Source organism: Puma concolor, chromosome D1, assembly GCF_028749965.1.
Source record: "Puma concolor isolate L17-30 chromosome D1, mPumCon1.1.hap2, whole genome shotgun sequence".
Lineage (NCBI taxonomy): Eukaryota > Metazoa > Chordata > Mammalia > Carnivora > Felidae > Puma > Puma concolor.
Window position 1 is genome coordinate 75,787,063 of NC_141676.1, and position 12,137 is coordinate 75,799,199.

General features: G+C 45.5%; 1 protein-coding gene across 4 annotated transcripts in view; it reads left to right on the forward strand.

The window, feature by feature from the left end:
- The window catches only part of FAT3 (FAT atypical cadherin 3), a 674,764-nt gene that overhangs the window by 642,556 nt on the left and 20,071 nt on the right, over positions 1-12,137 (forward strand). For all 4 annotated transcript variants that reach the window (XM_086678557.1, XM_086678555.1, XM_086678554.1 and 1 more), the window contains one exon: positions 1,724-2,192. In XM_086678557.1, coding sequence (XP_086534683.1) covers positions 1,724-2,192 — 469 coding nt within the window. The remainder of the gene's footprint in view (positions 1-1,723; positions 2,193-12,137) is intronic.

Genomic DNA, 12,137 nt, shown 5'->3' on the forward strand with positions numbered 1-12,137 from the left:
ATACCGTGAAAACCCCCATCAGGCTGTTGTAGGTCAAACACATTTTGGAAAGAGTGGGTGAGTCTGTTTCTGTGCATCAGTTTGACACTTATGCCTCCTTAGCTCTTAGAGACCTGCAAGGTCTGTCTTCCCTTCCCTTCCCTTCCCTTCCCTTCCCTTCCCTTCCCTTCCCCTTCGCTCTCTCTATAAGTTTGTGTTCTCTGCCCAGGTTTTGGGAAAAGACCAATGTCAGCAGATCCTAAATAAAGGCCAGCTGCCTTTGCATGTCTCAGACGCCAGCCTCCACAAGACCTTTTTGCTGGGTCACACACAAAGGCCAGAAAAAGGACTTTTATTTCAGTCTCGGGAGGTGAATCCTTTCAGGGCCCAGTATCGGTTTGTCATGAGGACGGGGGTCCAGCATCATTCCCTGGATCCTCAAGCCACCTTGCATTTCTGAGAAATGCAGATGAGGGTGGACGACGGGGTTCACAGACTGGCCCGTGTCCTCAGCAACAGTGGAACCTGGGTCTCCATGGAGGACCAGTCCCTGGCCAATGGCTCTTCACCAGCCACCATGTTCAATAACCCACACTTCCTCCCTGACTTTGATGTCAGTTCAGTTAGTTGGCCTCCTGGAACCGACTTGGATGCCCTCCCTGCACCAGTGCAATCAAAGAAGCAGGCAGGTCTCTGTTGTAGCTGACCCTAGGCCAGGGGCTGGGAATAGTTAACCAGAAAATCCTTCTGGAAGGCCAGATGTCATTGAACACATGTAGCTATATTCTAAGCAAATGGCCAAACCCTGAGCACTTTGTGAGGTAATCCTAACGTAAATGATGAGCAGCAGTCCTAAAGAACTGTTTTAAGAATAGGCTAGTGTGTAGGGGCTCCTGGGTGGCTCAGTCGGTTGAGTGTCTGACTTCAGCTCAGGTCACGATCTCACAGCCTGTGAGTTCAAGCCCCACGTCGGGCTTTGTGCTGACAGCTTGGAGCCTAGACTCCTTCAGATTCTGTGTCTCCCTCTCTCTCTGCCCCTCCCCCGCTCTCTCTCTCTCTCTCTCAGTAATAAGTAAACAATAAAAAATGTTTAAAAAAAAAGAGTATGCTAGTATTTAATGTAGAAGGGTTTTAAAATCTTAATTATGGATGAAGCTGGGAAGTAGATCTTTTATTTCTACCTGGCCTCTTTCTCTCTCCCGTAGCACACTCACACAGACTTACTTGTGGAATATATACATATTTCTATGCTTATCTGATTTATGGCAATCTGCCCCCTAAAACATAAGCCCCAAGAGGTCAGAGGTAGTAACTCTTTCTGCTCATGGTGGTCTCCAGAGCGCTTAGAATACTGCCTACCAGATGTTCAATAAACATCTGTAAATAAATATAGAGTTTACAGAAATCATTCCTGTGGTGGTAATAACTAAGAAGGGTGCAGGGAATAAACAGACCCCTCAACAAGATATTGCTGTGAGATTCCGAAGGGCAGAGGTCCAAAGAATATGAACACTCTGAAATATAATTGTGGATTTGTGCAGCTGTGCTCATGTTACTAGTTGCAAGATTTGTGACATTTCAGGCGTGCATTTGCATGGCATATAATGGGTAGAGATCAGACCGTGCTAGATTTATGACTGGATCAAAAGCACTGTCCATCCTAGAGCCTTCCTGGGAACAGGGTGTCCGGGAATATATTGCCAGATGCATACTAAAAAGCTCTCCCGTGCTCGTTCCCACGCAGATCGTGGACGGCAAGCTGTGGTTCCAGCTGGACTGTGGCAATGGCCCGGGAATCTTGGGCATCTCGGGCCGCGCCGTCAACGATGGGAGCTGGCACTCGGTCTTCCTGGAGCTCAACCGCAACTTCACGAGCCTGTCCCTGGACGACAGCTACGTGGAGCGGCGTCGGGCGCCCCTCTACTTCCAGACGCTGAGCACCGAGAGCACCATCTACTTCGGGGCGCTGGTGCAGGCGGATAACATCCGCAGCCTGACCGACACGCGGGTCACGCAGGTGCTGAGCGGCTTCCAGGGCTGCCTGGACTCGGTGGTGCTGAACAACAACGAGCTGCCGCTGCACAACAAGCGCAGCAGCTTTGCGGAGGTGGTGGGCCTGACCGAGCTAAAGCTGGGCTGCGTGCTCTACCCCGACGCCTGCGAGCGCAGCCCGTGCCAGCACGGGGGCACCTGTACCGGCCTGCCCTCCGGGGGTGAGTGCACTGCACCCAGGCACCTGCCGGGCGGGTGGGGGTCGGGGGGCGGGCAGAGGGGCTGGACGACCCGGGAGGGACTCCTTTTTACAGGCATAACCTACTCCTCAGTGACAGGAGTATTCACCCAAGATGCTGGCCAACCTTCCTACTCCTCTTTGGGAAGGTCCGGGAGCTTGGCAATTATAGGAGCGTGCGGTTTAACGCTTTTGCAGCAACCCACAGACACGGGGCGGTGACCTCAGGAGTCCGGAGATGCTATCACGGCTGCCCCCTCCCCTGGGCCCTCCACACTCTTCCAGGCCTGGGGAGGACTAGGACCCCCTTTTGAGTATTTGCCCCCTGGAACCAGCTGTGTGTCACTGGAGAATGACTGGCTGCAGTCTGAGTCACTGACATCCCCACACAATCCTTTGTCGCTCAGACATACGACTTCACTAGAAGCTAAAGGGAGGGAAGAGTGGAACCCACCACTCCAGAAATGGAAGTACAGTGGGGATGTTTTGGAGCATGCCTTTAAAATATGTATATTGAGGGGCACCTGGGTGGCTCAGTCGGTTAAGCATCTGGCTCTTGGTTTCGTTTCAGGTCATGATCTCACGGTTTCGTGGGTTCGAGCCCCGCATGGGGCTCTGCGCTGACAGCACAGAGCCAGTTTGGGATTCTCGTCTCCTCTCTCTCTTGCTCTGCCCCTTCCCCACTCGTGCTGTCTCTCTCTCAAAATAAACTTAAAAAATTTATTTTTTAAATAAATTAAAAATGTGTATTAAAAATAAGTCTAGTGGCACTTCTATAAAGGGGTAGAAAGGAATAAAGAAAGGGCACTTTACGTGAAATCTCAGGGCGGAAAAACAGTCAGTGACGCCATGATGATTTACCCCAATAATTTTTTTCCCCCAAAACATATATCATGAAAAAGAAAGAACAGGGTAGGTCAAGAAGGCGGGGGAAGGGTACTGAATGTTTCTATCATTTCTAATGTTTCTCCAGGCCTGGGAGTCTGAAAATGAAAGCGTCCCTGACTTCCCCAGATGTGGTCTCTGTGCTAACGTAAACTAGGTCAGGCACTCGGCGAGTCGAAGGCTCGCCTTCCAATAGCCCAGCCACCGATCACACTTCAGCTCCTTTGCAGAGTCTCTCAGCAGTAGTGTGATTAGCAAATTTAAACCTTCCTCACAAATCACTTAGAGATTCTGCTGTGTGCATTACCATCTAATGTTCGTGAAGCCCAACTCCAAATTTAGAGTCCATTTTATTATTAGAATGTTATAAACTGTCCATGAAATGATGCACTGCCGAAATACAGACACCAAAGTTATTTAGACTTGCATATGTTACTGCCACAATGAGGGCCAAGTGCCCTGGGGGGAAATTTCTGCCGTCTCGATTTAAGAAATCTATTTGCTGTTTTTACTGTCTCAGCAGTATATGTAAATAAAGGGTTGTTATGGTGCCATAATTCCCGAATGATGGGCAGTAACTATACTTCAGTGGTTCTATAAACCAGCCCATTATGACAAGTCATGGCCAGTTTTTCACCAGGCAAAACAATTCTGCTAGTATGAGCCATCCACGATATATAAAAGGAGCATATAATTAAATTGGGTTGAAATAGAACACCACTCCATGTCAAATGCTGGGTACATAGCCACAAATTGTAACATACTTTTAACGATGGCAGGACATTGTTTTTGCTGGCAAAGCTATGGGCTTCCACGATAGGTTATCTTTAAAATAATAATAATCACTGTATTAAGGAAAAAGACTAAGGAATCTTGCTCTTCAGCGTGCATTTTAATTGCCTCAAATCGGTAAGCTAAATATTCTGTGCAGGTATGTTAATTAAGTGAGTGTGACTCATACCAGCACAGATTTCCTCTACTTTTTTTTTAAATGTTTACTTATTTTTGAGAGAGAGAGAGAGAGAGAGAGAGAGAGAGCGCACATGGGGGAGGGGCCGAGAGAGGGCAACAGAGGATCTGAAGTGGGCTCCTTGCTGACAGGCTGACAGCCACAAGCCCAACGGGAACCCACGAGATCATGACCTGAGCTGGAGTCTGATGTTCACCTGACTGAGCCACCCAGAAACCCCTTTTCTAGTTTTTAATCTCTTTTAGTTTAACCAGATTTCAGTGCTGAGGACCTACCTGCTGTATACTTTTCACATGGCCTAAAGAACTTGCTTTCCTCTCCCCAGAGGCCCAACCTGGCCTACAGGTTACATTCTCTCTCATACTCCTCTTTGTCCCCTGCTCCCCACTTGGCCCACGATTGGGGTTGAGATTGCGATTCCACGACAGGTGCTCTTTCTTCCAAGGTGACAGAGCCGTTCAGCAGTGCAAGTCTCCTTTGTACATGGAAGCTCATGTTTTTCTAAAACAGAGAAAGTATCTTTCTTCATCTCCTCATCTAGGCACCTCTTCTCTCAAGCTTACTATACCTGTGGAGCTGTGGAGGCCCAGTGGCTCTTACCTCAGCAACCGCCAGGGCATGGTCCAAATGCAGCCGTCCGGGGGTCTCATGCACAGCAGTACTGAACCTAGGGCCAACAAACTTCTCACCATTCACCGGGAAATCCAAGAAGTGGGTTTTTGTTGCTTCCCTGGGGAATCAAAGGCACAGAATTCCACCTCTGATGCGTGAGGAGGTATTTACCTGCTTCCTGGCTATGAGGATTGAGACCCTGGCTTCTAAAAGAGGAGAGGGAATCCATTTTCTTGCCACCATTATCTGCTCATATCAGAGGAATTTTTGTCTAGGTTCTCGTATCCTCTGCACATTCCTGAAATTGGTGCCAAATAGTAAGGGGGGATAAAAGCAAGAAAAGAAACAACCAATAATTTGGCCTTTAACTCATCTGTGAAACTGCAGCTAATTATAAGGTTATTTAAAAAAAAGGGAGGGGGAATAATCATCCCAGTTGTGAGTGATGATTTAAAAAGAATAAGACTTGAGTCATTAATGAAAGAATATTCATGCCTTGAAGAATTCCTTCTGGCTGCAGGGGTGTCTAATCACAGAGAGAATCTTGCTTCCCCAGATCAAAGGCTAAGATGCATGCAGTATTCAAAGAGGGAAATAGGGCTACAGAAGGTAGAGTGAGGTGCTTCAGGTATGCCTCTGTGCAAATGCTGATGACACATTTACTTGACTGGAAGTCTTGCTGCTATTTGAAGCCTGTAGTCTATGTTGCTTTTAAACTCTGGAATGCATAGTTTAGTATAATCATCCCCTTGACTATTGAATGCTGGAGTATTGGTCATTGGCTCTCCTGGTGACAGACTTCGCTCTTCAACTGTGACTCTTCTAGCGCATTATTCCAGAGCCTTCCGAGGTTGTTGGTTTTTTTTTTTTAAGTTTATTTATTTATTTTAAGAGAGAGAGAGAGAGAGAGAGAGAGAGAACGTGTACCTGAGCAAGGCAGGGGCAGAGACAGGGAGAGAGAGAGAGAATCCCAAGCAGGCTCCATGCTGTCAGTGCAGAATCTGACATGCGGCTCAATCTCACGAAGGGTGAGACCATGACCTGAGCCAAAATCAAGAGTCAGACGCTTAACTGAGCCACCCAGGCATGCCCAAGCCTTTAGAGTTTTTAAAGCAGACAACCCACGGCAAGAGGCATTTTCTTTCAGAGAGGCAGGATTCTGTGCTAACCACCCCCAAACCCAATCAAACCCTCGGTATGAAGTGGCAAGGGAGCTGCGTCTGCTGGCTTGGAATGACACGGTCGGTGGCTTTGACCAGTGTTATAACTCTAGCTGTCCCAAAAGCAAGCCATGGGAACCTCAGGGCACTTAGAGCCCAGAACACTAACTTGTAATAAGAGTGTAAATATGACTCTGTAAATCAACCACAGAGGGAAGGCTCTCTCTTGTTAAAGCCTTAAAATTATATGTATTTCATAAACATGAACTGGAAATAGCAACCACTGTGGAGAAGAAGTGGCCTCGTCCCTCTCTGACCCCTGCATTTCCAGACCCAGTGGGTAGGGAGCAACCCACTGAGGACCCACAGTCTGGATGAGGAGTCCTCAGTCCTCCATGCCTTATCCTGTTCAACTCAAGCCCCTTCCTGGAAAAACCTATTTGAAGCTAAGCTATAATTTGGCAAAGCAATGCAGCTAACCAGGCAGTCACCAGGCCAGGAAGAATCATTCTGCCTGTTTTGCATGAGCTTAGAACCCTAACTCTTAAAGTAAGAAGTTGGTAAAATTTTAAATGGTAAGAGTTACCATTTAATAGACTCTTGCTATGTCTTGGTACTTGCCGACCTTGTAAGTGCTCATGCACTGTGACAATTCTCACAGTGCTCTGGGGTCGGTACTTGTCTTCCCTCCTCTTATCCCCATTTTACAAAAACACAGGCCAGAGAAGTTAAGTACCTAGCCCAGCATCACACAGTAAAGTGAGGAAGCCAAGATTTGACCCAGGTTTATGGAACCACCCCTCCCCGCCCCCCGCCAGCCTGTGCTCTTAACCTTTGTTACTTAAAATGTGTTCCAAGAACCAGCAGCACTGGCATCACTACAGATGTTAGAAGTGTAGTGTCTCTAATCCCAGCCCAAACCCACTGAATCAAAATCTGTATTTTAACAAGATCTCTAGGTGATGTACTGATATCTTTCTCTGTCTCTGAACTGCTCTTTTTTGTTTGCACGTATCATATATAGTCGTTCTCAAACCCTGAGATGCATCTGTATCACCTAAGGACCTTATTAAAATGAAACCTTGTTATAGAAGAGTCTCTTGATTGTTAAGGGAAAAGGAGAATTTCTGTACTTGCCTCCATCATTTGTTGCCCATGTCAGAGGAGCCTTCTGCCAGATCACTGAATCATATTCACAAGTTCCTAAACTTACTACCAGGAAAAGTTTCCCAGTGAAAGTTTTGGGGGGAAAACACACACACACACACACACACACACACACACAAATCTACAAATCAGAATCTCAGAATCTGCAAGGGTAGAATTCAGACATCTCTGTGTTTAACAAGACTCCAAGGTACTTCTATGCACATCTGAGTTTGAGAACGACTGACATTTGGGAATCCCAATAACTCTGTATTTGCAGGAATGTGAGTTAGTGAATTCCAGAAGAGTTAAGCAGACATTGGATGTTTAGGAATCGAATGTCAGGTACACAGCCTGCATTTGTTATCATTGCTTTAGTGTAAAGATTGAATTTTGCTCCCCAGATAGTCAGGAGTTTGATGTTACCCTGTACTCCCCTTTGAAGAGAAAAGTGATAGTGTCTACTCCCTCTAAAAAAGTTGCAAGCGACAAGTTCTTGGATGTTGCCAAGAGTTGGCCATAGAAGTGTTTTCAGCAGTAAAGCTGCCCAAGATCTTTTGGGTGGTGTCTTACTGAGTATTTTGTGTCCTTAACTTGTAAGGGTCTAGATAAACTCAGGCCTTCAAACCTTAAGTAAATTCTGGGGTCCCATTGGTCTCTGTGACCAATGGATTCCACTTGTGTGGCCACACAGCTGGCTTAAGGGAATTGAACAGGGTTCCTGGATGTGCTCAACCCACTGGCCCATTGAGCAGAGCGGGACAGACAAGGGAGAAGCCAGACTCCCAGTGAATATGCTGGATAAATTTTTTCTAAAGATTTTATTTTTAAGTAATTTCTGCACCCAATGTGAGGCTCAAAACTCACAACCTTAAGAGCAAGAGTCACGTGCTCTGGCAACTGAGCCAGCCAGGCACCCCTATTGTGGGCATAATTTGAGCTTTGCAGCTGATGGGGAAAAAAAATTTTTCAGGGTGACTCTCTTCTAAATACTGAGGTACCTTTTTTTGGTACTTTGGAAAAAACCTTACGGTAACAACATTAATAATGTAGATACTGATAAAAAGGAAAAAAATACCATCAAAACCCTGAAACAGTCAGGTTATGGGCAAACACAAAAGAACATGCTGGAAGGTGAGAATTTACTGGGTGCCTAATGTTGTTAACACACTGCATGTTTCCAGATCCTCAAAGAAAATGTTAGAGGCTCAGCCCAATATACAGTGTATGAGATGTGAGCAAGCTTTCCTGGGAAAAGTTACAAGTCTCCCCTTCAAAGGTCATTATGTAAAAGAGAAAGAGAAAAGTCAGGTAACTATAAGTTGAGATGGCAAAGTCCCGACAGAGGCCATGATCTACAACAGGGCTCACCCTGCTTATGATTAGCATCTCATGTAGTAATGCGTCCACCAGTCTTCTCAATACTTCTTGAGATTCACACAGACTAGAAGTTTCAGGATTTTCCAGTATTCAGCCTAAAAGTCAGAGTAAGAAATTCCCATGGCTTTCAGTTGTTTGGTGGATGGGTGACACAGAAATGAAGCTGATTTCAGAATCCATAGTAATTACAATAATGACAACAATGAAGCACCTAATGTTTGTGTGCTGCATTGTGGTTGATGAATCCAAAAGCCTTATCATCCTCTATGAAGTGGGGATTAGTGAGGTTCAATTATCAGATAAAAATAGGGAGGTTCCTGGAGGCCAGGTGGCTCAGCTCTGATCATACCCCGCTGGTGGGTAACAGCCAGAACTTAAAAGGATGCAGGGCCTCACTGCCACCTCACAGCTGCCTCCCCAGATCATGGGAGCTCTTGGAGTTTCTAAACGAAATCCGTAATCCAGCGAGCATAGTGGTTGATGCCGACTTCAGATCCCAAAGGCCAGTTCACGTTTGTCATTACTTCCACCTTTGTGCACCAGGCAGATGTTTCCTTATCGAGGCAGCCAAACCCGATCAGAATCGTGTCACCAACACTGGAGAGGAGGGCCGAGGGTTGAGGCCATTACCTGGATGAATCGGGTTGGAAAACGACTAATAAGTCAAAGGAGTGAGATAGAAATGATCTTGATTATTTGCCTACACAGCTCAAACTTACTCTATAATTGCTTAAACCGTTTCTATTTTTTGCATTTAATAGGTTTTGCAGTGTTCTTTGCGCAAGGGAAGGAGGGGGCATGTTAAGTTTGTCCGGGTGCACATTTCAAAGCCATCTGCATCTGCTATAGCTAGAAGGATCGTAAACAAGAGCACAGCTTTGAGGCAAAGCTTAAAAATACACTTCTCCTTTTGCCAGGATTGGGAGAGAGAAGCGATCACATTATCTTTTTTTCTTTTTAACATGCATCTCGATGCTGAGAATATGATTGTCTTTTTTTTAAATCTGGGAACTGGTTTTAAGTGGTGCCTGCCAATTATTGACTATGTAACTTTGAGTAAACCATCTTAGTTCCGTCATTTATAAAATAACTGTAATAATAGTACTTACAGGGTAGGGTTGTTATCAAGAATTAAATGACACAATGCATTGACTGTCCTTAGCATTTTTCCTAGTGCGTAATAAGCTATCGTTCTCACTAATGATTTCCTTATGTGACAATTCTCCCCCGACCCAGAAAAAAAAAAAGTACTCTTTTTAATAACACTGGGATGTTATCCACTGCATTTTATTTTTCTTTTACATCTACAAAGTGTTACAATATTATTTGTGGTCAGAGAATGCCTGGCTATCTCTTGAAAATCTGTTTCCTTGATTTGTGTTTTATACCAACAGACGGTAATCTTGGGAAGAGCAGTAACTTTATTATGACACTATTTTACTATTTAATGATTATTTGGCTCCCAAAGGAGGGTCTGATGTTGTCCATCTGTATCTCCTTAGCTGCCTGGCGAGTTGTGGGGACTAACCCCAAGCCCCTCCTCATTCCTAGCAAGTGATAAGTTCCTGCTCACTGTCAAGCTTCAGTGCCAATACCGTCTTACAGATGTATTTGAGGATCTGGAAGCCTGGACTTAGGCTAAAACTCTATCACTTACCAGCTATATGTACTTGAACAAGCCACTAACCTCTCCAGCACCCTCATGGCGTTGAAATGTTAATGGTGCTGCTTATTTTTCCTTCATAGGGTTATCGTGGCCCTTCATAAAGTGACTGAGAGTGATTTAAACCACTATCGTATCACTATGGCAGGGGTATTGATATTATAAAATTATTAATAATAGGGCCTAGACCAGGATAATGAGATGAGAAATAAAACCTTGTGATAACAGGTTACATTGATCAACAAGCCTCTTTTGTTGTCTATCTAACAATAGATATCACTCTTCTTTCTTTTTTTTTTTTTAAATGTTTATTTATTTTGAGAGAGAGTGGAAGCGGGGGAGGGGCAGAGAGAGAGGGAGAGAAAGAGACTCCCAGGCAGACTCTGCTGTTGACATAGAGCCCCACATGGGGCTCAATCCCATGAACTGTGAGATCACGACCTGAGCCGAAATCAAGAGTTGGATGCTGAACCAGCTGAGCCAGCCAGGCACCCCTCATTCGTCTTTCATTAAAACAAAAATCTGACCACCTTAAAATAAAGTCCAATTGCTTTTCCCTCTCATCGTGTCAACATAAAAGCTGCAAATTTAAAGTTGTAAAAGCAATATTTTTCCAAACGTTCTCTACGTCCTTTGCCCCGGGGGTTTGAGATCGTGAGAGCAGGTACTAGACAGCTTCCCTCTGCTTTTGATAAACAGAAGATCCAGAGAGAGTGTGTCATGAAGCACAATTGTTAAAAATGCAATTCAGGACGATACTGAGCAGCTTAGGTGTGGAGCCAGATCCGTAGTGGCATCGCGACCACGAATAAGCCATCAGCTTCTTTGAACCCTAGTTTCCTCATCTAATCAGCTTCTCTGAAGCCCAGTTCCCTCATCTAGAAAACAGAAATAACAATCGCACCTTTGACGTAAGCTTGTTTTCAGAACGTATGCGTGAATACACAGAGAGTGCCTAGAACTGTCCCTGGCACAGAGTTTCGTACGAGTGTTAGCTGCCGCCATCATCATCTTCATCCTCTTCTTCCAAATGGGTAGCAAGTTTTCTCAGATGTCACACAGAGCTCCTCAGTCGGGCATGGTTTCCTCCAGCCTAGATCCAGCGTCCCCACTCTGTGCTCCCCTCACACCCTGTGCCTACTCGCAAGGTAGTTTTGTACTTGTCTCTGTTTATAGATGGTGTATTTCTGTCTGTCTCCGCGGGGACTGCCACGGTCCTTATTCCAGGGTGTGCCGGTAATCAGCTCTCTAAAAATAAAAGCCGTGATTTGCAGTGTCTGTTGATTTCTGTGATGTAAATACTCCCACCACGGCTGATGTCAGGCTACCAGTGGTTTAATGAGTGGCCTGCCAAATTCCCGAATATTTTACGGTCTGTTCTCACATCCCTTTGAGCTGGCTCCGGCACACCACTGCCTATGGCTTAGGCACTCAGTCAGTGAATAGGTTAATCAGTCAGGCTGGCGCTGCATCCAGTAGCACTAGATATCCCACAAAAGATAATGAAAATGACAAAATGCAGAAGGAAATGTGTGGGAGTAAAATAGTGCACTAGAGGTATTGCCTCATTTTAAATTCTGATTTTCCAAGGCACTGAGACATCAAATCAAAGAAATCAAACCCATGACCTTAGTTAGAATCCAGTTTCCATGATAGTAATTCAAATGTCCCTTATTCCCAGACACTCCCTCTTTGTGCCTCCCCTGCCGCCTGCCAACTGCCTCTGCTATGGCTTTATTTGGGAAATTGTCAGGAGCTTGCCAAATAGAAGCTGGAGAGGGAGGAGTTTTACCTGCAGTGACCTGCCTTGCCTTAGATTCCCCTTCCTGGCTTCCCTCCCACCTCATCATCGATGTGCTTTCGAGTCCTATCCTGTGGTTGTGTCGCCCCTCCCTTTAGTCAAGGAAGGAATCTAACTCAGCCTCACAAGTGCCTCTACCTCTAAGCAGCATGCTGTTCTGGCCAAGGACTAGCCAGGTGACATGAAGAAGCATTTTTCCCAGTTCTCACCGCTTTCATCAAGCCTATTCAATTCCATTAAGGCGAGCGGCTTCCCAAATTGGAAAGAAAACAGCTTCCAAGTCAGCATAATGTAGCTCAATCATACCTCAG